This window comes from Ascidia mentula, chromosome 4 (genome assembly GCF_947561715.1).
Source record: "Ascidia mentula chromosome 4, kaAscMent1.1, whole genome shotgun sequence".
Lineage (NCBI taxonomy): Eukaryota > Metazoa > Chordata > Ascidiacea > Phlebobranchia > Ascidiidae > Ascidia > Ascidia mentula.
Genome location: NC_138569.1, coordinates 5,391,232 through 5,407,208, shown reverse-complemented (window position 1 = coordinate 5,407,208; position 15,977 = coordinate 5,391,232). Strand labels below are relative to the sequence as shown.

General features: G+C 40.1%; 2 protein-coding genes and 1 non-coding gene across 3 annotated transcripts; all 3 read right to left on the bottom strand.

Moving 5' to 3' along the window:
- Nucleotides 1-2,627: 2,627 nt before the first annotated feature.
- Nucleotides 2,628-5,145, bottom strand: LOC145898863 (uncharacterized). The gene is made up of 5 exons (XM_082987506.1): nt 4,738-5,145; nt 4,413-4,584; nt 4,227-4,274; nt 3,815-4,071; nt 2,628-3,577 (listed from the first exon to the last, which is right to left on the bottom strand). The coding sequence occupies exons 1-5, from the start codon at nt 5,063-5,065 to the stop codon at nt 2,628-2,630; spliced, it is 1,755 nt and encodes a 584-aa protein (XP_082843632.1). The 5' UTR covers nt 5,066-5,145.
- A 3,485-nt stretch (nt 5,146-8,630) lies between these two features.
- Nucleotides 8,631-11,830, bottom strand: LOC145898899 (CD2 antigen cytoplasmic tail-binding protein 2 homolog). The gene is made up of 10 exons (XM_082987551.1): nt 11,694-11,830; nt 11,573-11,608; nt 11,411-11,501; nt 10,960-11,129; nt 10,657-10,740; nt 10,327-10,492; nt 9,793-9,926; nt 9,411-9,540; nt 8,901-8,989; nt 8,631-8,830 (listed from the first exon to the last, which is right to left on the bottom strand). The coding sequence occupies exons 1-10, from the start codon at nt 11,778-11,780 to the stop codon at nt 8,720-8,722; spliced, it is 1,098 nt and encodes a 365-aa protein (XP_082843677.1). The 5' UTR covers nt 11,781-11,830; the 3' UTR covers nt 8,631-8,719.
- Nucleotides 11,831-12,080: 250 nt separating this feature from the next.
- Trnal-uaa (transfer RNA leucine (anticodon UAA)) lies at nt 12,081-12,163 on the bottom strand. The gene has a single exon. It is a non-coding gene; the product is annotated as a tRNA-Leu (tRNA).
- Nucleotides 12,164-15,977: the final 3,814 nt, after the last annotated feature.

Sequence of the window (15,977 nt, the reverse complement as noted above, 5' to 3'; positions counted from 1 at the left end):
CGTAGCGCGGTGAATAACGGAAGTGTGCCAAGACTGCGCGAGTCATTTATGGTTTCTCAATGATGACCAAGCACAATTTGTCACTGCATATCATATAGGGTTGTGGAGATGATCAGTAACTTGTGTTGTAAATAATTCGATTCCGCGAATGTAATAACTCTATATTCGTAAATTTGGAATTATACACGCATTTTTACTCTTTGGCCTTGATCTCAAATACCTTCCATGTCATCTATTTAGTGCATTATGGGGACCAATATCAACAAATAAAACTAAACGCATGAAAGTTTTGGAGTTGGTTTCGCAGAAAAAGGTATCGATATGCAGTAAAAAATCTCCGTAACGACTACTTGAAAATCACTGAGTCGTTTATGCAAACGAACAACGGCAAAACTGCACCGTATATTGCACCACACACTAAAATACCCAGACGTAACCACAATTTCTCAGAAAAACTTCGTCACGACACACAATTTGAGAACCTCTGCTCCAAGGCAACAATTAATTAGCAGTCATGCCCATGCGGCGGCATGCGCATAATTTGTCACAACAAAAAAACACTGCAGAATTGCCATCTGCTGCAACAAACAACAGCAGAATTTATACCCGGTTGGTACACTGGTCGAAACCTAAAATATGGTTGACCGCAAACACAAGCAATAATTGAAATAACTTCCTTGTTGACTTTACCAGTTGGCAATGAAAAGACGTGAGACACGACACGATTAGGATGACTGCATACATGCTGCTTTCGTTTTGGCTTGCGATATATACTGCAATCGTTGACAACTAATCGAAACTATATTCAGTAACAGGCTTCGTGACTAGATTTTGCTTCTATTTTAGGCATCTGATTGTTTCCGTTGCGTACGATGCAGTTTCTGCTAAGGCGTAATTAGTGATAAACTTTGCAGTTGCATGAAGTGCAACATTAAAACCATCCTATAAAACGTCCTTTGCGAAACCCTAGCTCGTTTCGGACAAAAACCCGGTGCTGTCCAAGTCCAGGTTCTAAACAAAATATGTCGGTACAAATTCTCGCAGATATTACCAAACATCCTCAATCAGTAGAAAAGTTTATTGCCAAACTGCCGCAACGACGAAATTTCTCCATTTCTATTGGTGATCTCTATCATCATTTTCAGCCCGACTGTATTAGCAACGTTCACAAATACAACAAGGCGTCGGTCAAATTGAAACCGATAAGTGGAAACGTCACAATCGTCTTACGTTTGCCTGTTTCCATCAACAGGACGTTGCCGCTTATTAAAGGCCGAATTCAGCGTTTCTGCTCCTGCCTGTCCGATAATTATCCTCGCCGAAGATTAACCTCGCGCCGCACCCTTTGTCTGCGTCACAATCGTTTGCTCGCGCGCCAGTAGGGGTAATTTCCACCTGGGTGATCCTAACCACCACACTCCGATATCATCTTTATAACGGTGCCACATCATGTATGTTTCTTTATTTGCTTTTGACCCACATTTTTATATACCCGAATATGAGGGCCGTATATTTCAAATTATGAGTCTAGCATATTGCCACACGTGTTATATTTTAGCCTCTAATCTACCAAGAGTTCTGAAAATAAAGGACAGCATTCCTCTGAAGGGAAACAGACGGAAACTTCAAGGGGTTGCGCCACAACACCACGATTGAAAACGAAACAGTACACTGTAATTACCTGTGTGTGTAAAGAAAATGCTTCCAAAGCAAATGTCGTTGCACAACGCGACATTACAGGTTGAGCGACGTTACTGCCAAGGAGGGTGCGGCATGTAAGAACCTACGTTCAAATTCCATTCGAAACTATAAGGATTTATTTTATCATAGGGGCGTTTTGTGGTTGGTCTCAGCCCTGATGTGCAGTAAAGGTCGCAAGAGTGTCATGTAAAAAGATCACGGAAAGTTGTGGAAAATTGCTGTGTTCCGACCTTGTTTAAACTTCGACTTCATTAAAAGTAAATGGTTTAAATTGTTCGCAATAATTCCTGTTGCGCAGGAAATGCGTCAACTTTTGAAGCGAAGTTTATTTTTTTAGGTCAGTATTTTGTATGCGGCAAGACACGACCAAGGTCACAAATTGCCAATTCGTGAGTTTGCCATTTGTACGGTTGGGTGGTACTTTTCTTGTGGTGCATGATGCAAAACACGTTTAGGGCTTGAATCCATGGTAAATATGGAAGCTGCACGCATTGTAAATTTCACCGAGAGTAATTAAGATGCATTCCTCACATTTATTCAGATGAAAATACCTTTTCTTACCCTTTATGTAACAAAAAATATAAAAATTAAACATCCAAACAACGTTTGTTTGGTTTCAGATAGGGAATAAGTTGCTAAAGGTAATTGATGTAGATGAAAGCAGACATTTCTGCCAATATTGGAGGTACTTGATGTCCACCGCTTGCCACTTATTTCAAGTCATTGTACTGCACAGATGATGAACTCTATAGTGTTGGAAACGTTTGCTTTTAATTAAAAATAACAGCAGCATCTTAGCTTTGGCATTAATATTTTATCATGTTTACCTCCTAAGCTGGTATAAAAGTAACCTTCATTTTCATGCAACTTTACATTTTATTTTATGGCCACCATACGAACAAAACCGAAGGCAGTATATGGGAAAGCTACAAAGCCACCCCTCTCACAGATACCTGCGGTTTGACCACTGTGTCACATTTTGAAAAAATTGCGAGCTTCGGGCGATGTTGACCCTCCAGCGTCATCACGCGGCGAAAAGATTCGTACGCTTCTGCCGCAAGCTGACGCTGTCGAACACGTTTCAAAAGTCGCGTCGCGCAGATGTTTTCCTGCGATGGGGGACTGCTTGTTAGAGCAGCCGGCACGCGAGGTAACGGAAGGGTATCAGATTGCGGTATTGCGTCATCTATCGTGACGTCATCTTTGCGAAGTTTCCGTATTGTCTTTCCTGCAACGAGGCAGTTAGCGGTTTCGGCCGTGGGACTGTCCCTCGTCGGTGTGTAAATTTCCTGGAGGAATTTTCGCATCGAAGGTTTGTAGCCGAGATTGCGAAGAGTTTTAAGCGAAACCGTCTGCTTTTTCCCGACGCCAGAGAGACCAGCTTTCGGTGGCGAATTCTCGAATTTCTTGCCGGGTTCGATGCGATCGAAAGGGTGAAGGTCCCGTACCGAAGCTGTGAGCATCTCGCGTACAGTGGTGTTGGCGCGCTTTGAACCCGCGCCATTCGGACTTTCGACCATCGGGCTAATTGCAGTTGAAAGAACGGAAGATTGACTGCTCCTGCTCGTTCCTATAGCGACCGTCAACGCATCATTTTCGCGTTCCGACAACTTCTCAAGCCTGGAGACTCTTTTTCGATCGGCGATACCTCCCTCCGCGCCGGTGGAGCGCAATTTATCCGTGTCCGCAGGATGGGAGTTTAGCGCTTCGTCTTTTTGTTTTTCCTTATCCTGCTCTTCCGTCTCGCTTCCGATTCCTTCCGGGAGCGTTAGCTCCACGATGCGACATAGCGTTTTCTCTTGGATGTGTGCGGGAAGATCGGGGAGTTTTTTCCTATCACTGGATGAGGAGTACAGGATTTTCGGCGTCGCTGTTCCTATCGCGAAAATCGATAATTAGTTGAAAATTTGCGTTGTTTCAATAGCAAATTTCCAAACTAATCAAACTCTGCATAAAAGCTTCACTGTCCCACAATATTAACTAAACACTGTCCCACAATATTAACTATAAACTAAAAATTATGCTTGCTTTAAAACCCATGAAAGAACTAAAGCGAAACGAAAAAAATCAGAAAAGTGCCGTAAATCCCTTCAGATCTTGCAAAAGAACTTACCAGTCCTTCCATCGCCAGCGCGAGTTTCTCCTCTCGCAGTCGCCAAGCGAACCAACTCCTTTACTCCCAAACCCGACACAGTCTGCACTGGGTAGTTACTCATGTCGGGAAGACGAACATGTTTACGGACGGGCGTTAGATTTAAGTTGTTTCGACGCTGCCGCGCATCCGGGCTAGAGAGCTCTCGCTCGCATGAAGAATCCTCAGCGTCGTGGTCGTTTTCCTCAGACGGGCTGTTCTCGTCGCACGGAGCTTCCCTTAAAATTAAAAAGTTGAGTATTTTACACGAATTTGGAGAAAACAAAATATACAAATTTGCATGAACGCATTCTCCCATGAACTCAATTGCTGTTCGCTTATAATTATACTGGTTGTAAGCCAAATGAACACATAGTAATAAAAATGCCCTCACTTGTCGGTGTCCGGAGATCCAACGTCCTGAAGATGTGAGGTGAGAGCTCTGAACGCAAAAAAAGGTTTAAACCTGTTCTTTTCAATTTCGATTTGCAGCTAGATTTTACGTAATTCCATTAAATTACTGCAATGCAGAACCCAGAAAAAAAACACATTCAATTAGTCAAATTCGTGGAACACTTACGGTGATCTGTGGTATTTTGGGAATCCCAGACTGTCGTAAGCCTTCATAATGTCCTCCCTGCTGTAGGAACCGTGGCACGAACAGTCTCTGTGCGTGGCAAGGATCTTATTGCGCACGTCTCTGTACTCTTTCATGTACAAACTTATATCAGCGTAATGCTGAAAAGAGTTCTCTGCAAATAAAGTAATATCATATAAAGTAAAAGTTGATTGTGGCATGGAATATACTATTTTACATTAAACAAAAAGTAAACCTAAAATCAGTTTTTTAATTTCTCAGTATTGGTCAGTGAGGTAGTTCTATTAGAATTGAAATAGGCCCATACTTTGTTTCTGATCTTCTCTGTCAATTGTCGACATCCTGGATTTACGATTCACGCCTTTAGAGTCAACAACTTCTTTTTTCTCTCTTTTTTTGCTATCTTTGCCTCCTCCTCCTCCTCCTCCACTCCGTTGCGCCCTCGTGCGGTTACTTCCCTTGAGTGAATATTTTCGTTTCTTCTCCTTAATTCGCTGTTCGTCATTCCATGGTGTTAAGGGACTGGATGCGCGATGTGTTCCTCCGCGTGGCGGTGACGAGCGAGAAAGCTCGCCAGACTCAAACAGACGTTCCGCTGTGACGTCATGTATCGCAATCTCTTCCAGTGACGTCATTGCACGGTTCGATGATAACAGCGCTACATTGCAACTTTCCACTAAACGTCACACGTCGAATATCGCGGCTATCTGAAGCAGAAACTATAACACCTATTTGTTAGATGTTGCTGCGGTCATTTCTAGATTTGTGTTGCCGAGCAATCAGCTTTGACAGAGCTTTAAACACGCACGGACTGTCTGTCAAATGTTTGAGTGCTTTGAATAACATCGTGAAGATTTCCGCAATAGATTGATAAAGACCTAAGCTACGGTATAAATAATAAGATGTAAACTGGTTGCCGAGGCATAAATCTGCACTGTCGATTCATCGCTATATGCTTTGGTGACTAAGTAATGCAACCATGCGCCTCACATACCTTCAACACGTTCATTATACTCTTACTGTCAATTTAAACGAAATAGCCTATATCTATTTCCAACATAAAAATATGGTACAAATTGAGCTACACAGACTCATACCACGTTTGCAACATACAATCGTCATTTAAGTACAACCCAATTGACATCGAGTCATACCCCAAACAGTAAACACCCAAATGCCTTAAATATCGAAATGCTTTGTAAAACCATTCGATACATCCCGACGCTGGAGACAACACAAACTCTTTCTGTGTGAGCGAGATTGTATGGGAAGGTCGTGCCGGACGCGATACTGGCAACAGACTCCGTAATTTGACTCCACATAAAAGTATGGGCGCACCGTAGCTTTAAGCGAAGCTTCAGACCAATATTGGGCTACGGAGGATTGTCGGTAATGCGGGGTTTTCGTTTGGGTGAAATTTAAATGGACTCCTTTTAAGGGGAGAGGTCGGCCGTGGGAATTTTTTCAGCATGAGCAACTGCTTTTCTTTTAAAATTCCTGTTTAAACTACAAATAAATTGATTTTTTAACCGGGTTTTGCCAATTCCAACCCCACCCCGCTTGATTACCAACAAAGAGCAAGTTCGGGAATCTAATTTAGAAAACCAGCATACGCCTCACTTCTGAGGAGAACCGATAAAAAAACGACTTCAAAACGTCTTTAGCGCCAGGTCAAAGCACGTGTAGAATGAACATTCGACGAGATGGACCCACAGATGACGTCTCTATTACAAAAGCAAACTTCCACGCATCGGACAAATTAATAGTCCCTGCCAACAGCAAACGTTGCGTCGGGCCAAGAAGCTTGCTTTCGACGTCTTAAGTGGTCTGGGTTGTTTACCCAACTGCTGACAAACACAAACAGACAAATGTCAGTCGGTACGTGGAACGCGCACACGACCTCGAAATTTACGTCATTCTGCTGCTAGCTTGCGCACGCTCGCCGCTGTCTCACAAGATGATTGGTTGAGGTTCCCACCAGACGCCAAGTTTTCCATATATTAGTGCATTTTAGTGAAACTTAACCCGATAATAGCAATCCTCTTAAAACTGATTGCATAGAAGCAGTTACATGGTTTCAAACCCTGGGTTTCTGATTGCGACCGGGTATGTGTCCGACAGTTAAATTGATGCAAAACAAAAGCCAATAATATTATCAAAAGAAATGTATACATTTAAGGTATTTTAACAAAATTATGTGCTGAAGTTTTTTTGAAAGCACGTTTTTTTAGCAAACTTGGACAGTGTTTCGTGAAGAAAACTGTATCGTAAGGTCGGTACAATACATAAACCTACTTGTTAAATTGCACACTTGTAATACCAAACGGTCCCAACAATATTCTCAATAAAATTGCTTTCAACTACAAAACACACGACTCCAAAAACGCATAGACCTGATTGCCTTCCCCTAACCGCCTTTCATTTATATTGTATCGTTTCGATACCATGAGCAACTTCCCTTTGAAGCACAAAAACCCATACATAATATTGACAAGCCAAACGCCACAGCACTTAGATAAGTCCTTATCATTCGAGGTTAACGCGACCGCACAAAAAGCGAGTAGTAGATATTGAATGTTAAGTACCCTCCATTACACCCCTCATACACTATGGACATCGAATCTCAATGGCGATGTTTGTTGCACTGACAAACTTCTGTTCTGCAATAACATCCAGCAACGCATGAAATAAACTGTAAATTTAAGACATAACATTCTGCAAAAATCAAACATTTTCTGTCGTTAGCAAATCGGTTTGAAAGGATATTAGCACTTTTGGCTTGACTTCACTGCACGGAACAAAACCGAAGATGAAATTTCCCAAAAGATTGGAAGCCTGGTCGTGACGCTATACCACGTATAATCACTCATCAAATTGAATAAGTGCAATAGAAGTTTTACAAGTTGCTAGACAAGTCTGAGTAAGCTCGTGTTCAACAAGGTCTATCAAAACAACTGCTTGTTTAACCTACGTCAATACCCAACTATGCGTCACAATCGTTTCGAACAAATGTTGAAAAGACTTGCTATCTTCTGAAAGGAGGAGCAATTCTATGGCCTATTGCGATAGTGCCACACAGGGGTTTGCGTAAACATTTGATGCTGGTGCGGAATTGTAGGATGGGTGTTTGTCGTGCTGTTATTACTCTGTATACCTGCACAGTTGGTCCGCCCAGTGTTGTGCATGGGTGGACGATGCTTGTGCCAGACAGCCATGAGAGATGTTTGTAACAATCTAAAAAAACACATCACAGTTTCGCAAACTCCTAAGAGTCAGCGAAACGTATTTTCTTTGAAAAGCTACAAATTTCCTAAAAAATATTCACTGTTGTATTATACCTAAATCGTCGATTCCTCAGCAACTACATTTTCAATATCACTACGCTCGATAAACCGCACAGCTTTGGACACTATGTGACGTTCGTAACTCGGCATTGTGTCTTCATAATTCAGTGGTTGGGCGATCGCTTGAGCTTCTGAAATGCGATCTTGATATCATTGTTACGTCACAGGTAGCCCCGCCTGTGAAAATGTACACCTTTAAATGGACAAAATTTAAACCTGCATTAAATCCCGGTGTTACAAACAGCAGTTTGCTATCAGAGGCAGAAGTAATCACATTTGCGTTGGAATAAGTGCATGCTGTTGTTGTTGCAGGTTTAACATATTTATGATACAAGAAATTCTGCGCCAATGTTTTAGCTACATCATCTGGCGAGCTATTCAGTCAAAATTGTGGTATGGAACCAACATCAATAACTCCTTTGGTTTTACTGACATATAGCCTACTATATTTTCAATGAACACTACAAGTCTGTATCTAACGGTTTGCCGGAAAAATGACTGTGGTTCTACCACGCGGGCATAGTAACATTCGCTATTAGCCTCTGTAATGAATTTAATCGTTGTTTTTTACAGCCAACATGTGGGGGGATGCAGTCGCATATCAAAAGGTCCATGAACACCACTGTTTGCTGTGAAACTTGAAGTTTGGCTTCCTTCTATATTTTCATGTGATTTCCATATCTTTTCTCACTTGAAGGGCATTTGGAATTTAAATTGCGTTACACCTTGCCGACCCCACTAACATATCTTCTGACTGGGGTTTTACATTGATTATCAACTACTTGCGGCAGAAATTAAAACTATTATCCCTTCATCTAACTTGTAAGAGCAGACATGGTACTGATTTATTGTGGCTTTCGTCGCAGTGAACAAGTTAAATGCAAGCCCTTTCCATTCATAGAAGGTAATTCATAATAGAAGTGACGCAACAACGTATGACGTCATTCAGTCGTAGAGGTCGAAGTCGATTCTCTTGGCGTCGTAGAACGGGGCGCCGGTTTCGCTTATTTTACGAACTTTTACTTCGGCAGTAAAGAATCCCTCCCCCTTCCATTCCTGTGAATAAGAAGTTTCGAAATTTGTTAAAGGCTGCATGTTAGCACAAAAATGGGATGTAAGGACTTACGGCCATCTGTTGTGAGGTGAAAGGTCCGTACGTCTCGTCAGCGTCCGCCTTCCACTTGTATTCCCACTTTACGGAGTCATCGTCGGCCCCTGCACAAAAATCACATGAATCAGCTTAGATACAACTTTCCACACAAATCCTATTCCATGAGTTTAAACAAAGGAACATTGGTTCATCTACGTAGTTGCTTTTTTTGCAAAATAAACATGATTTGATTTGATTTGGAAAATTTTGTGGGAGCGGCATGTTGAATAAGCTAAACTGTATTTGTATCAACAAGTCAAAATGCTACTGCATGATTTGCCAAACCATGTACTCTAGGTAGTGGTAGAAATATATGCTTCATGTGCACACCCTGTCTGCAGCTTACCAATATATGCTTCACCTTCACAAATAATTCGATTCACAAATTTGTTTTTCATTACTTCCTAACAAGCTGACAGTCACTTATCCTATTTTCCCACTGAGTGTAGAAAATCACACGAATAATAATTTGAAATCACAACACACCGTTTGTGTTGTTATCCTTGGAGGAAGGAGCTACTTTCGAGTGATCTGAGTCGATGTCATCTGCAAATATGTCCAGAGCGTCATCCGCATCAGCTCCCTCAGGTATAGCCGACGATTTTGACACATTCAACTGAGAATTAACAAATCGTAAGTCTAACGTAAAAAAGATTTGACAGCAAGTGCAAAACGACCTCTAATATTAATATTACTTCGTACAATGGGTTACAAGCAATAAAGACATCATTCAAACTAAGTCTTGATCCTTGGCAAATGTATCTACTGCGAAGGATTGTAACCAGAGTCCAATACAGATATATAATAAGCAACTGAAACATTCTGTATAATTGCATGAAAACATTTACAGGCAATGAACATATATTACCGAATTTAGTTTGTATTGCAACTTCTCAAATGTGTCGGAGTAAATGTCGTAATGCCCAGCTCCAGCCATTTGATCAGCAAGTTCTGTTAGTTCAAGAAACTTTTTCTTTCTTTCTTCCTCTGCCTGTTCATCCTCTGCAAACACATAGTGAATTTTAAAAAAAATACTCACTCCAAATAAAAAATTTTAAATTTTATTCTTAATTTTATAATTATATTAACAATACAAAGATGCAAATAACACACTTCAGCTAACTTTTTAAACTCTTATCAGTGGTTCTTCCCCTTTACATAAAGGCCAAAAAACAATCACAGCTCAAAGCTTTCACCAAACCCCAGTTTGTTGAACAATAAAATCCGACAGAACGAGCAACAACACCAAGCATAGATGGTAACTTTTAAGGGGGTAGTTGTGCAATGTGCAGCATGCACAGCTAAAGTAATGCTGTTCTATCTTGACCAGCAACAGCGCAGTATTTGCAACTTTCTGCATTCAACCAATTCTTGAAAACAGAAAACCTTCACAATCACTTACTTGGTTTCTGTTCTTTCTCGTCTTTCGCTTCAAGATCATATGTTTTATCTCTTCTCCATAATCTCTGTCGATTACTTTTCTTCAATTTCTCCTTTCCACCGAGACGGCGAAGACCAGCACTCACCGTTTCTCCTTTCTCGAGAAGCTGCACCATTTCTTTGAGAACCTATCATCGAATGTAATTGGCTGTTACTGAAACCTTTTAGACAAAATTCCGTATATACGCCCTTACGGTACTGGACTAGCAGTTTCTTTATTTTGCGGAAAACAATTATATAAACTACATTCGTTTAAATTGAAAACATTTTTAAACAAAAACATTTTTATTACCTTCACTTCATCGAAATCACTGGGACCTTCTTCATCACTGCTCATATTCACATCTTGCTGTTTTTTGACCTTCTTTACTTTCACCTTCAAATTTATCCGCATAATGCATGGTAATATATGTATACAAATATTTATCATTGAATAATTAATCATTTGCCCCTTTCCACAATCAAAAAGGTATATGTAGTAAAATAATATATATAGTTTTTTGTTAATTTATATCAATATTTTGTATTGATTTTTGTGAAAGATAACGACGCTAGAGCAATATATGTATTTAAAATGGCATACACAAAAGAATACCCAGTCAATGTTGTCTAGCCAATTGTCGTGTATTTCTTTATCCTTTTTAAAGTGGTAATGCCCCATTTTATCGAAGTCCCCTTCCTCCATTTCCTCTTTAAGATTGAATGGAGTGATCCTTGGCCCATCTTCATTTTCATATGGATCCTCTCCCTCATCATCTTCTGCGCCTGTTCACAACATTCATACAGTCATGCCCCTGACATCATAACCATAAGACTCAGATCATGAAAAGGATTGTGTGCACAGGAGCACTTGCTATACGTTGTGTCTTTTATTTTAATTTTGTGCCTTGTGCAATATAACAATGGTGATTGGAAAAATAATACCATAATATCGTCAAATGTTGGCCCAAATGATGGCGAAAAACAGATCCTGCGGTCAAACCACAAACTTTCCAATCTGGGTGGGCCCCATAGAGACTTTGAAACAGCAACTTGTTGTACTGTACCTTCAACGTCTTCTTCTGTTAGCTTATCAAACTGTTCTTCTTTCTTTTCATCATTTTCATCCTCTTCATCACTATCAAGACTGTGATCTTCCTATGTGCAAAAACAGCAAAAAAAGACCAAAAATATATAAACTTTGTCACAGGCTGAAAGTGTCAACTTACCTTAAATCTGGATCCAGGTCCAGTTTTTGCATATTCCTGTTAAAATATATTATACAACTGAATTATCGGTAAAAGAACAAAAAATCGTAATTCTTAAAATTAAAAAAGTTGGGGGACAAACCTTCGAAGACGATGGTTGATTCTCTGATTCGTATCGACCAAGTTTTGCAGTTATAGCATCTTCGTCAAATCTCACACGTTTTGACATATCAATAAGCTCGTACAGGTCTACCGGTGTAATAAAATCCAGTTACTACGTAAAACAAAGTTTTGCTTTCATTGATAGAAATTCCCGCGAGTACCACACTTGACCACTAACTACCACAAAGTGGTAAAAAACAAAATATATGAAAACATTTTCGCAAAGCCAATTCTTTTCAGCTATATTTTGTTTGTTAATCTATTAAATACATCTAATAATTTACTACACTTGCGTGTGAGACGTTGTTTTGTTTTGTAGAATGTCCGGGTTACTGTAAATTTAAATCTAATATTTCATTGAAAAATATACTGGGTGTGGGGTTTGAACCCACGCGGACATACGTCCATTGGAACTTAAGTCCAACGCCTTAACCACTCGGCCAACCCAGTGATGTCAAATTAAAACGATTCACTGATCTAAATCCATTTCTCCAAAGCAGTCCATGGTGATCATGCTCTCCAGTCTGCGAATGCTTGAAACGTTTCGAAGAGTTAGAAAGTGTCCACTCCAGCGCAATTGCACTCAAAGAGGAAAAATGTTTATCCACATGTAGGCCTACGACACGAAGCACATATATGCTATCCTTGGGTTTTGCCATATACGTTTTGCTTGTAATGGTCAACGTGATTGACATAAATCTCTCAGAGATTATGTCTAATCAGATATAATAACACCAGTTTACCCTGTTCTATTACTTTGGGCAACTTGTATTTTTTTTTGTTCGAGTTACTTTTGCATTTTTTTTGCATAACACTACGTCGATCACGCAGTACAAAAGTGTGCAAAGTATGACCTCCTACACCTTGTGTAAACAAAACTCGGAAAATGTTACCAGAAAAGGTCATCTTGCCCTCTTTCTCTTACAGTCTCAATCTCCGCTTGAGCTACTTGGCTTGCTGCGGCGCTTCGGCTTTCAATAATAATTACGTAATCGATACGAAGTTTCCTGAATTAGCAATTGCAATAGGATTGAATCCACCAATCGAATTTGGCCGGGCTGAAGCGCCGCGTGATCCACTGTCCGCACTTGGGGAACGTCGCGGAAACCCATTGACTGCATGTTGTGCAGTTAATACATAGGGAATGATGTATGTTGTGTTGATAAAAACGAAACCTTTAACTGTATCGGAATATGTCGTGTTGCAGTGTCTTTAATCACGTAAGGAAATTGTTTGCACTGAATTGACGTGCACATAGTATGTGGTTGACGTATTTGGATTATTATTTATCCACTGTGCGTGAGTTGATTTGGCTTGGATATATAATGTAAATGTAAAACCATTTTTAAATCAGGTTTTTGTGCTTTCTGAGGCATCCTCATATGCTGTATATCCTTATACGCTGTGGCCAGCAAACAATATCAATAAAATCCTAATTGTTACTGTTTTCAGGATTGACATGGCTTTTTTGGGCATTTGAAGTGTGCTGTAGACTATGAAAGCAAAACGTTTAAGTTTTTAGTTGTGTTGGGATGTTGCTGGCATTCAAATTGAGCAAACAGTCAGAATATCATTCGTCCTAGTTTGGTTTCCTAAAATAAAACTTCAGCGAAGCAATTTTGATTAAACATTCTAGACGCCTTTTGTACAAAGTTAAATGCTGCATTTAATTAACTTCGAACGGCGAAGCAAGAAAATTTATTTAGCGAAGGTATGTCGGAGTGCTTGTTTGCCTTATGGCCAGCCGCTTGTTGTTGAGGACCAGCCAAACAAATCATTCCAATTTTTTCCCACTCATTGCTTGGTCGGTCCACTAACCCGTTGTTTTCAGTGCGTCTTGTCGGTTATGACAACGGCATTTATTGCCAACCGGCCAAACCCATTAGGCAAAGCATTTTCAGACAAGCATCAGTGTAGAATTTTGGATTCTGAGGTATGGTTCAGCGAAAGTATTCAACTATATGGCAGTTATATGATGAAGTTCTTCAGAACGTAATTTTACTTCGAACAGACAATGAGAGGGTTCCATTGCTCTAAAAACAACAAAGCGTTTTGTTGTGATGTCGCAACTGCTGGTACCAGCTCATTGTGATGACAATAATCGACCTTTTTTTACGTAGAACGCACCGCTGGACGCAGGCTACTGCGTTCACCAAAGCACGGTCTCGGCAGGTCGTGGTTTCATTTATATTGATAGAAAGTTTTTGTTCAGATGTTAAAACAATATTTGTTCTCTTCAGTCAAAAGGCTTCGCCAACTTTTACCTCCTCGACAAACGGGATTCAAACGCGCGGATTGTGGGCCTCCCTTAAACGAGATATCGAGCAATCGTGAATGTTTATTGGTATTTTAACGCAAATGAAGGGAAACACGTGTTTCCTTTACATATAGATAAGAAACAGTTTGTGGTTTTGTGGCAAGGAAAAGGCATGAAATGTTGCAAATGAAAGAGGTCACAGCAGGCGAATGAGAAGGGTCGCAGCAGGCGAAATCGTAACGCCACAAAATTTGTTGTTAGTTTGACTAAATAAAGTTAGTTACCATTATTCCAATTGATTTAAAATACGAAGCAAAATTGACCGAATCTGCATTAGACACTAATGATGTCCAAAACAGGTTTGAACAAGATCGGCTGAAAGTTGTGTTCAATTGTGATACTTTTGTTGAACTGAAAGTGTGACAGAAATTTGTTTTGGTGAAACTAACACAACTAAAAACGAAAGTGCAGACCTTATCATCCCTACGACAGTTCTAATTTTATTTTCTTGTGTTTGAAATTGAATGAAAAGCTGCGAAAAATGCCAGATCAAGTTCGTACCCCGTTACTTTAAGACTTGAAAACGTTAGTTACGAAATCATTTCCTTGAATATGTAGGTAAAGGGACGTTTCAACAGCTCTAGCCATGTAACACAGATACAGTAGTCATGTATGTCGGTGTAGGGAATGATTTTTCAAAGAACTTTACGACCAGTCATAAATGGGATACGACACAGAATGTATCAGATGATTTGGTTGTTTACCTTACGGACAAAAAAGAAGTTTGTTTGGGGAGTGACTTACTGCAACAAAATTTCGGTTGTTGGTACCGTGTTCGTCAGTATAGAGTCATGGCGTGCAAAATAGTAGATGTTTGTCTGGACTGTATGGTTAGATCAATTTTTACCAGTCGCGGCGTACGTTGCGTAATATTCCTTTTATTTTTATTTCTTTTTAAAAGGGCGTTTCGTGCGCGAAATGGTTCTTATGCTAGAAAGTTGTGGAGTTTGAACGTCAATATGGGCATTTGAAACGTATGCTCTCTTTCAAAACTTTTGTGATTTTGCCAAGCAGAGCATACAACTTTCCAAAATGGCAATATACTATTTAATCGCACTGATAATCAGCTGCACCGTCTTTAATTTCAATGAACCCCCAAAGAATTTGTTATTGGTATTGCTCGACCGCGTTCATTATTTATCAGCCGCTTTTGGTGCATTTTGTGGCAAAAGACAATATGACTTTCCGCTCACGGGCGTTTTTGTTGCCCGAAGTTGCCCGTTGGTGAGCTCTAAATGATCCATATTTACACTGCCCCGAAGATAAAGGGGCATCCGGATAAGTAACCAAACGCTTTGTTTGCCATCATACCGCCGAGGGCGGGGTCCCGATTTGCTGTAAGTTTGCGCAAACATTCTTTTAGACCGAGTGCTAAACTTTTATTACGACTTTAAATACTTTAAGATGAGCTTCATGGTAAAAGCTACCGTCTAATGGAGTATGTTATCGTAACTTTAGCATGCTGCTTGAGCTTACGTTCTGTTGTGAAAGCTTTTCGAAATAGTTCAATTTCTGTCCACAGGTGGCGCTAAAGATAATTGGTCCTATGTTCAGCACCAGGCAAGTTATCTAAATATACAACTACTTTCACAATTTTACAAGTAGAGTACATCTATACCAAGTTTGCGCAAATTCCAGCAAGCCCTTCTGTATCGGTTCATTTCACAAACCAATGGCTTGTATTTGCGCACTTAATATAGGTTCCCTTTAAGTTTCATTGCAACCTGTGTAATAATATTTCGAACGCACATTATTTACTTTATGGGTTGGCAACTTTCCCTTGAGCCGCGGCCAAAATCAAACACTTCTATTCATCCACTAACAATGCCGTTCCCATTGCTCTGCAAAACGCTGTTAATTCTTGAGAATTAGGGGGCATTTATTCTGATTGTCTTCGTATTTTGTTATACAAAATAATAGCACTTGGCGATATAGTTACGGCAATTT

Bases quoted from the DNA above. Each gene is read 5' to 3' on its own strand.
- LOC145898899 (XM_082987551.1), bottom strand. From the start codon at position 11,780: ATGTCAAAACGTGTGAGATTTGACGAAGATGCTATAACTGCAAAACTT. The intron at 11,502-11,572 runs GTAAGTTGACAC...TTTTGCACATAG, and splicing joins GACCTGGATCCAGATTTAAG to GAAGATCACAGTCTTGATAG. The intron at 9,927-10,326 runs GTAAGTGATTGT...ATGTGTTTGCAG, and splicing joins CGAGAAAGAACAGAAACCAA to AGGATGAACAGGCAGAGGAA.
- LOC145898863 (XM_082987506.1), bottom strand. From the start codon at position 5,065: ATGACGTCACTGGAAGAGATTGCGATACATGACGTCACAGCGGAACGT. The intron at 4,072-4,226 runs GTGAGGGCATTT...TTTAATTTTAAG, and splicing joins GGATCTCCGGACACCGACAA to GGAAGCTCCGTGCGACGAGA. The intron at 3,578-3,814 runs GTAAGTTCTTTT...TTTTCGCGATAG, and splicing joins CGCTGGCGATGGAAGGACTG to GAACAGCGACGCCGAAAATC.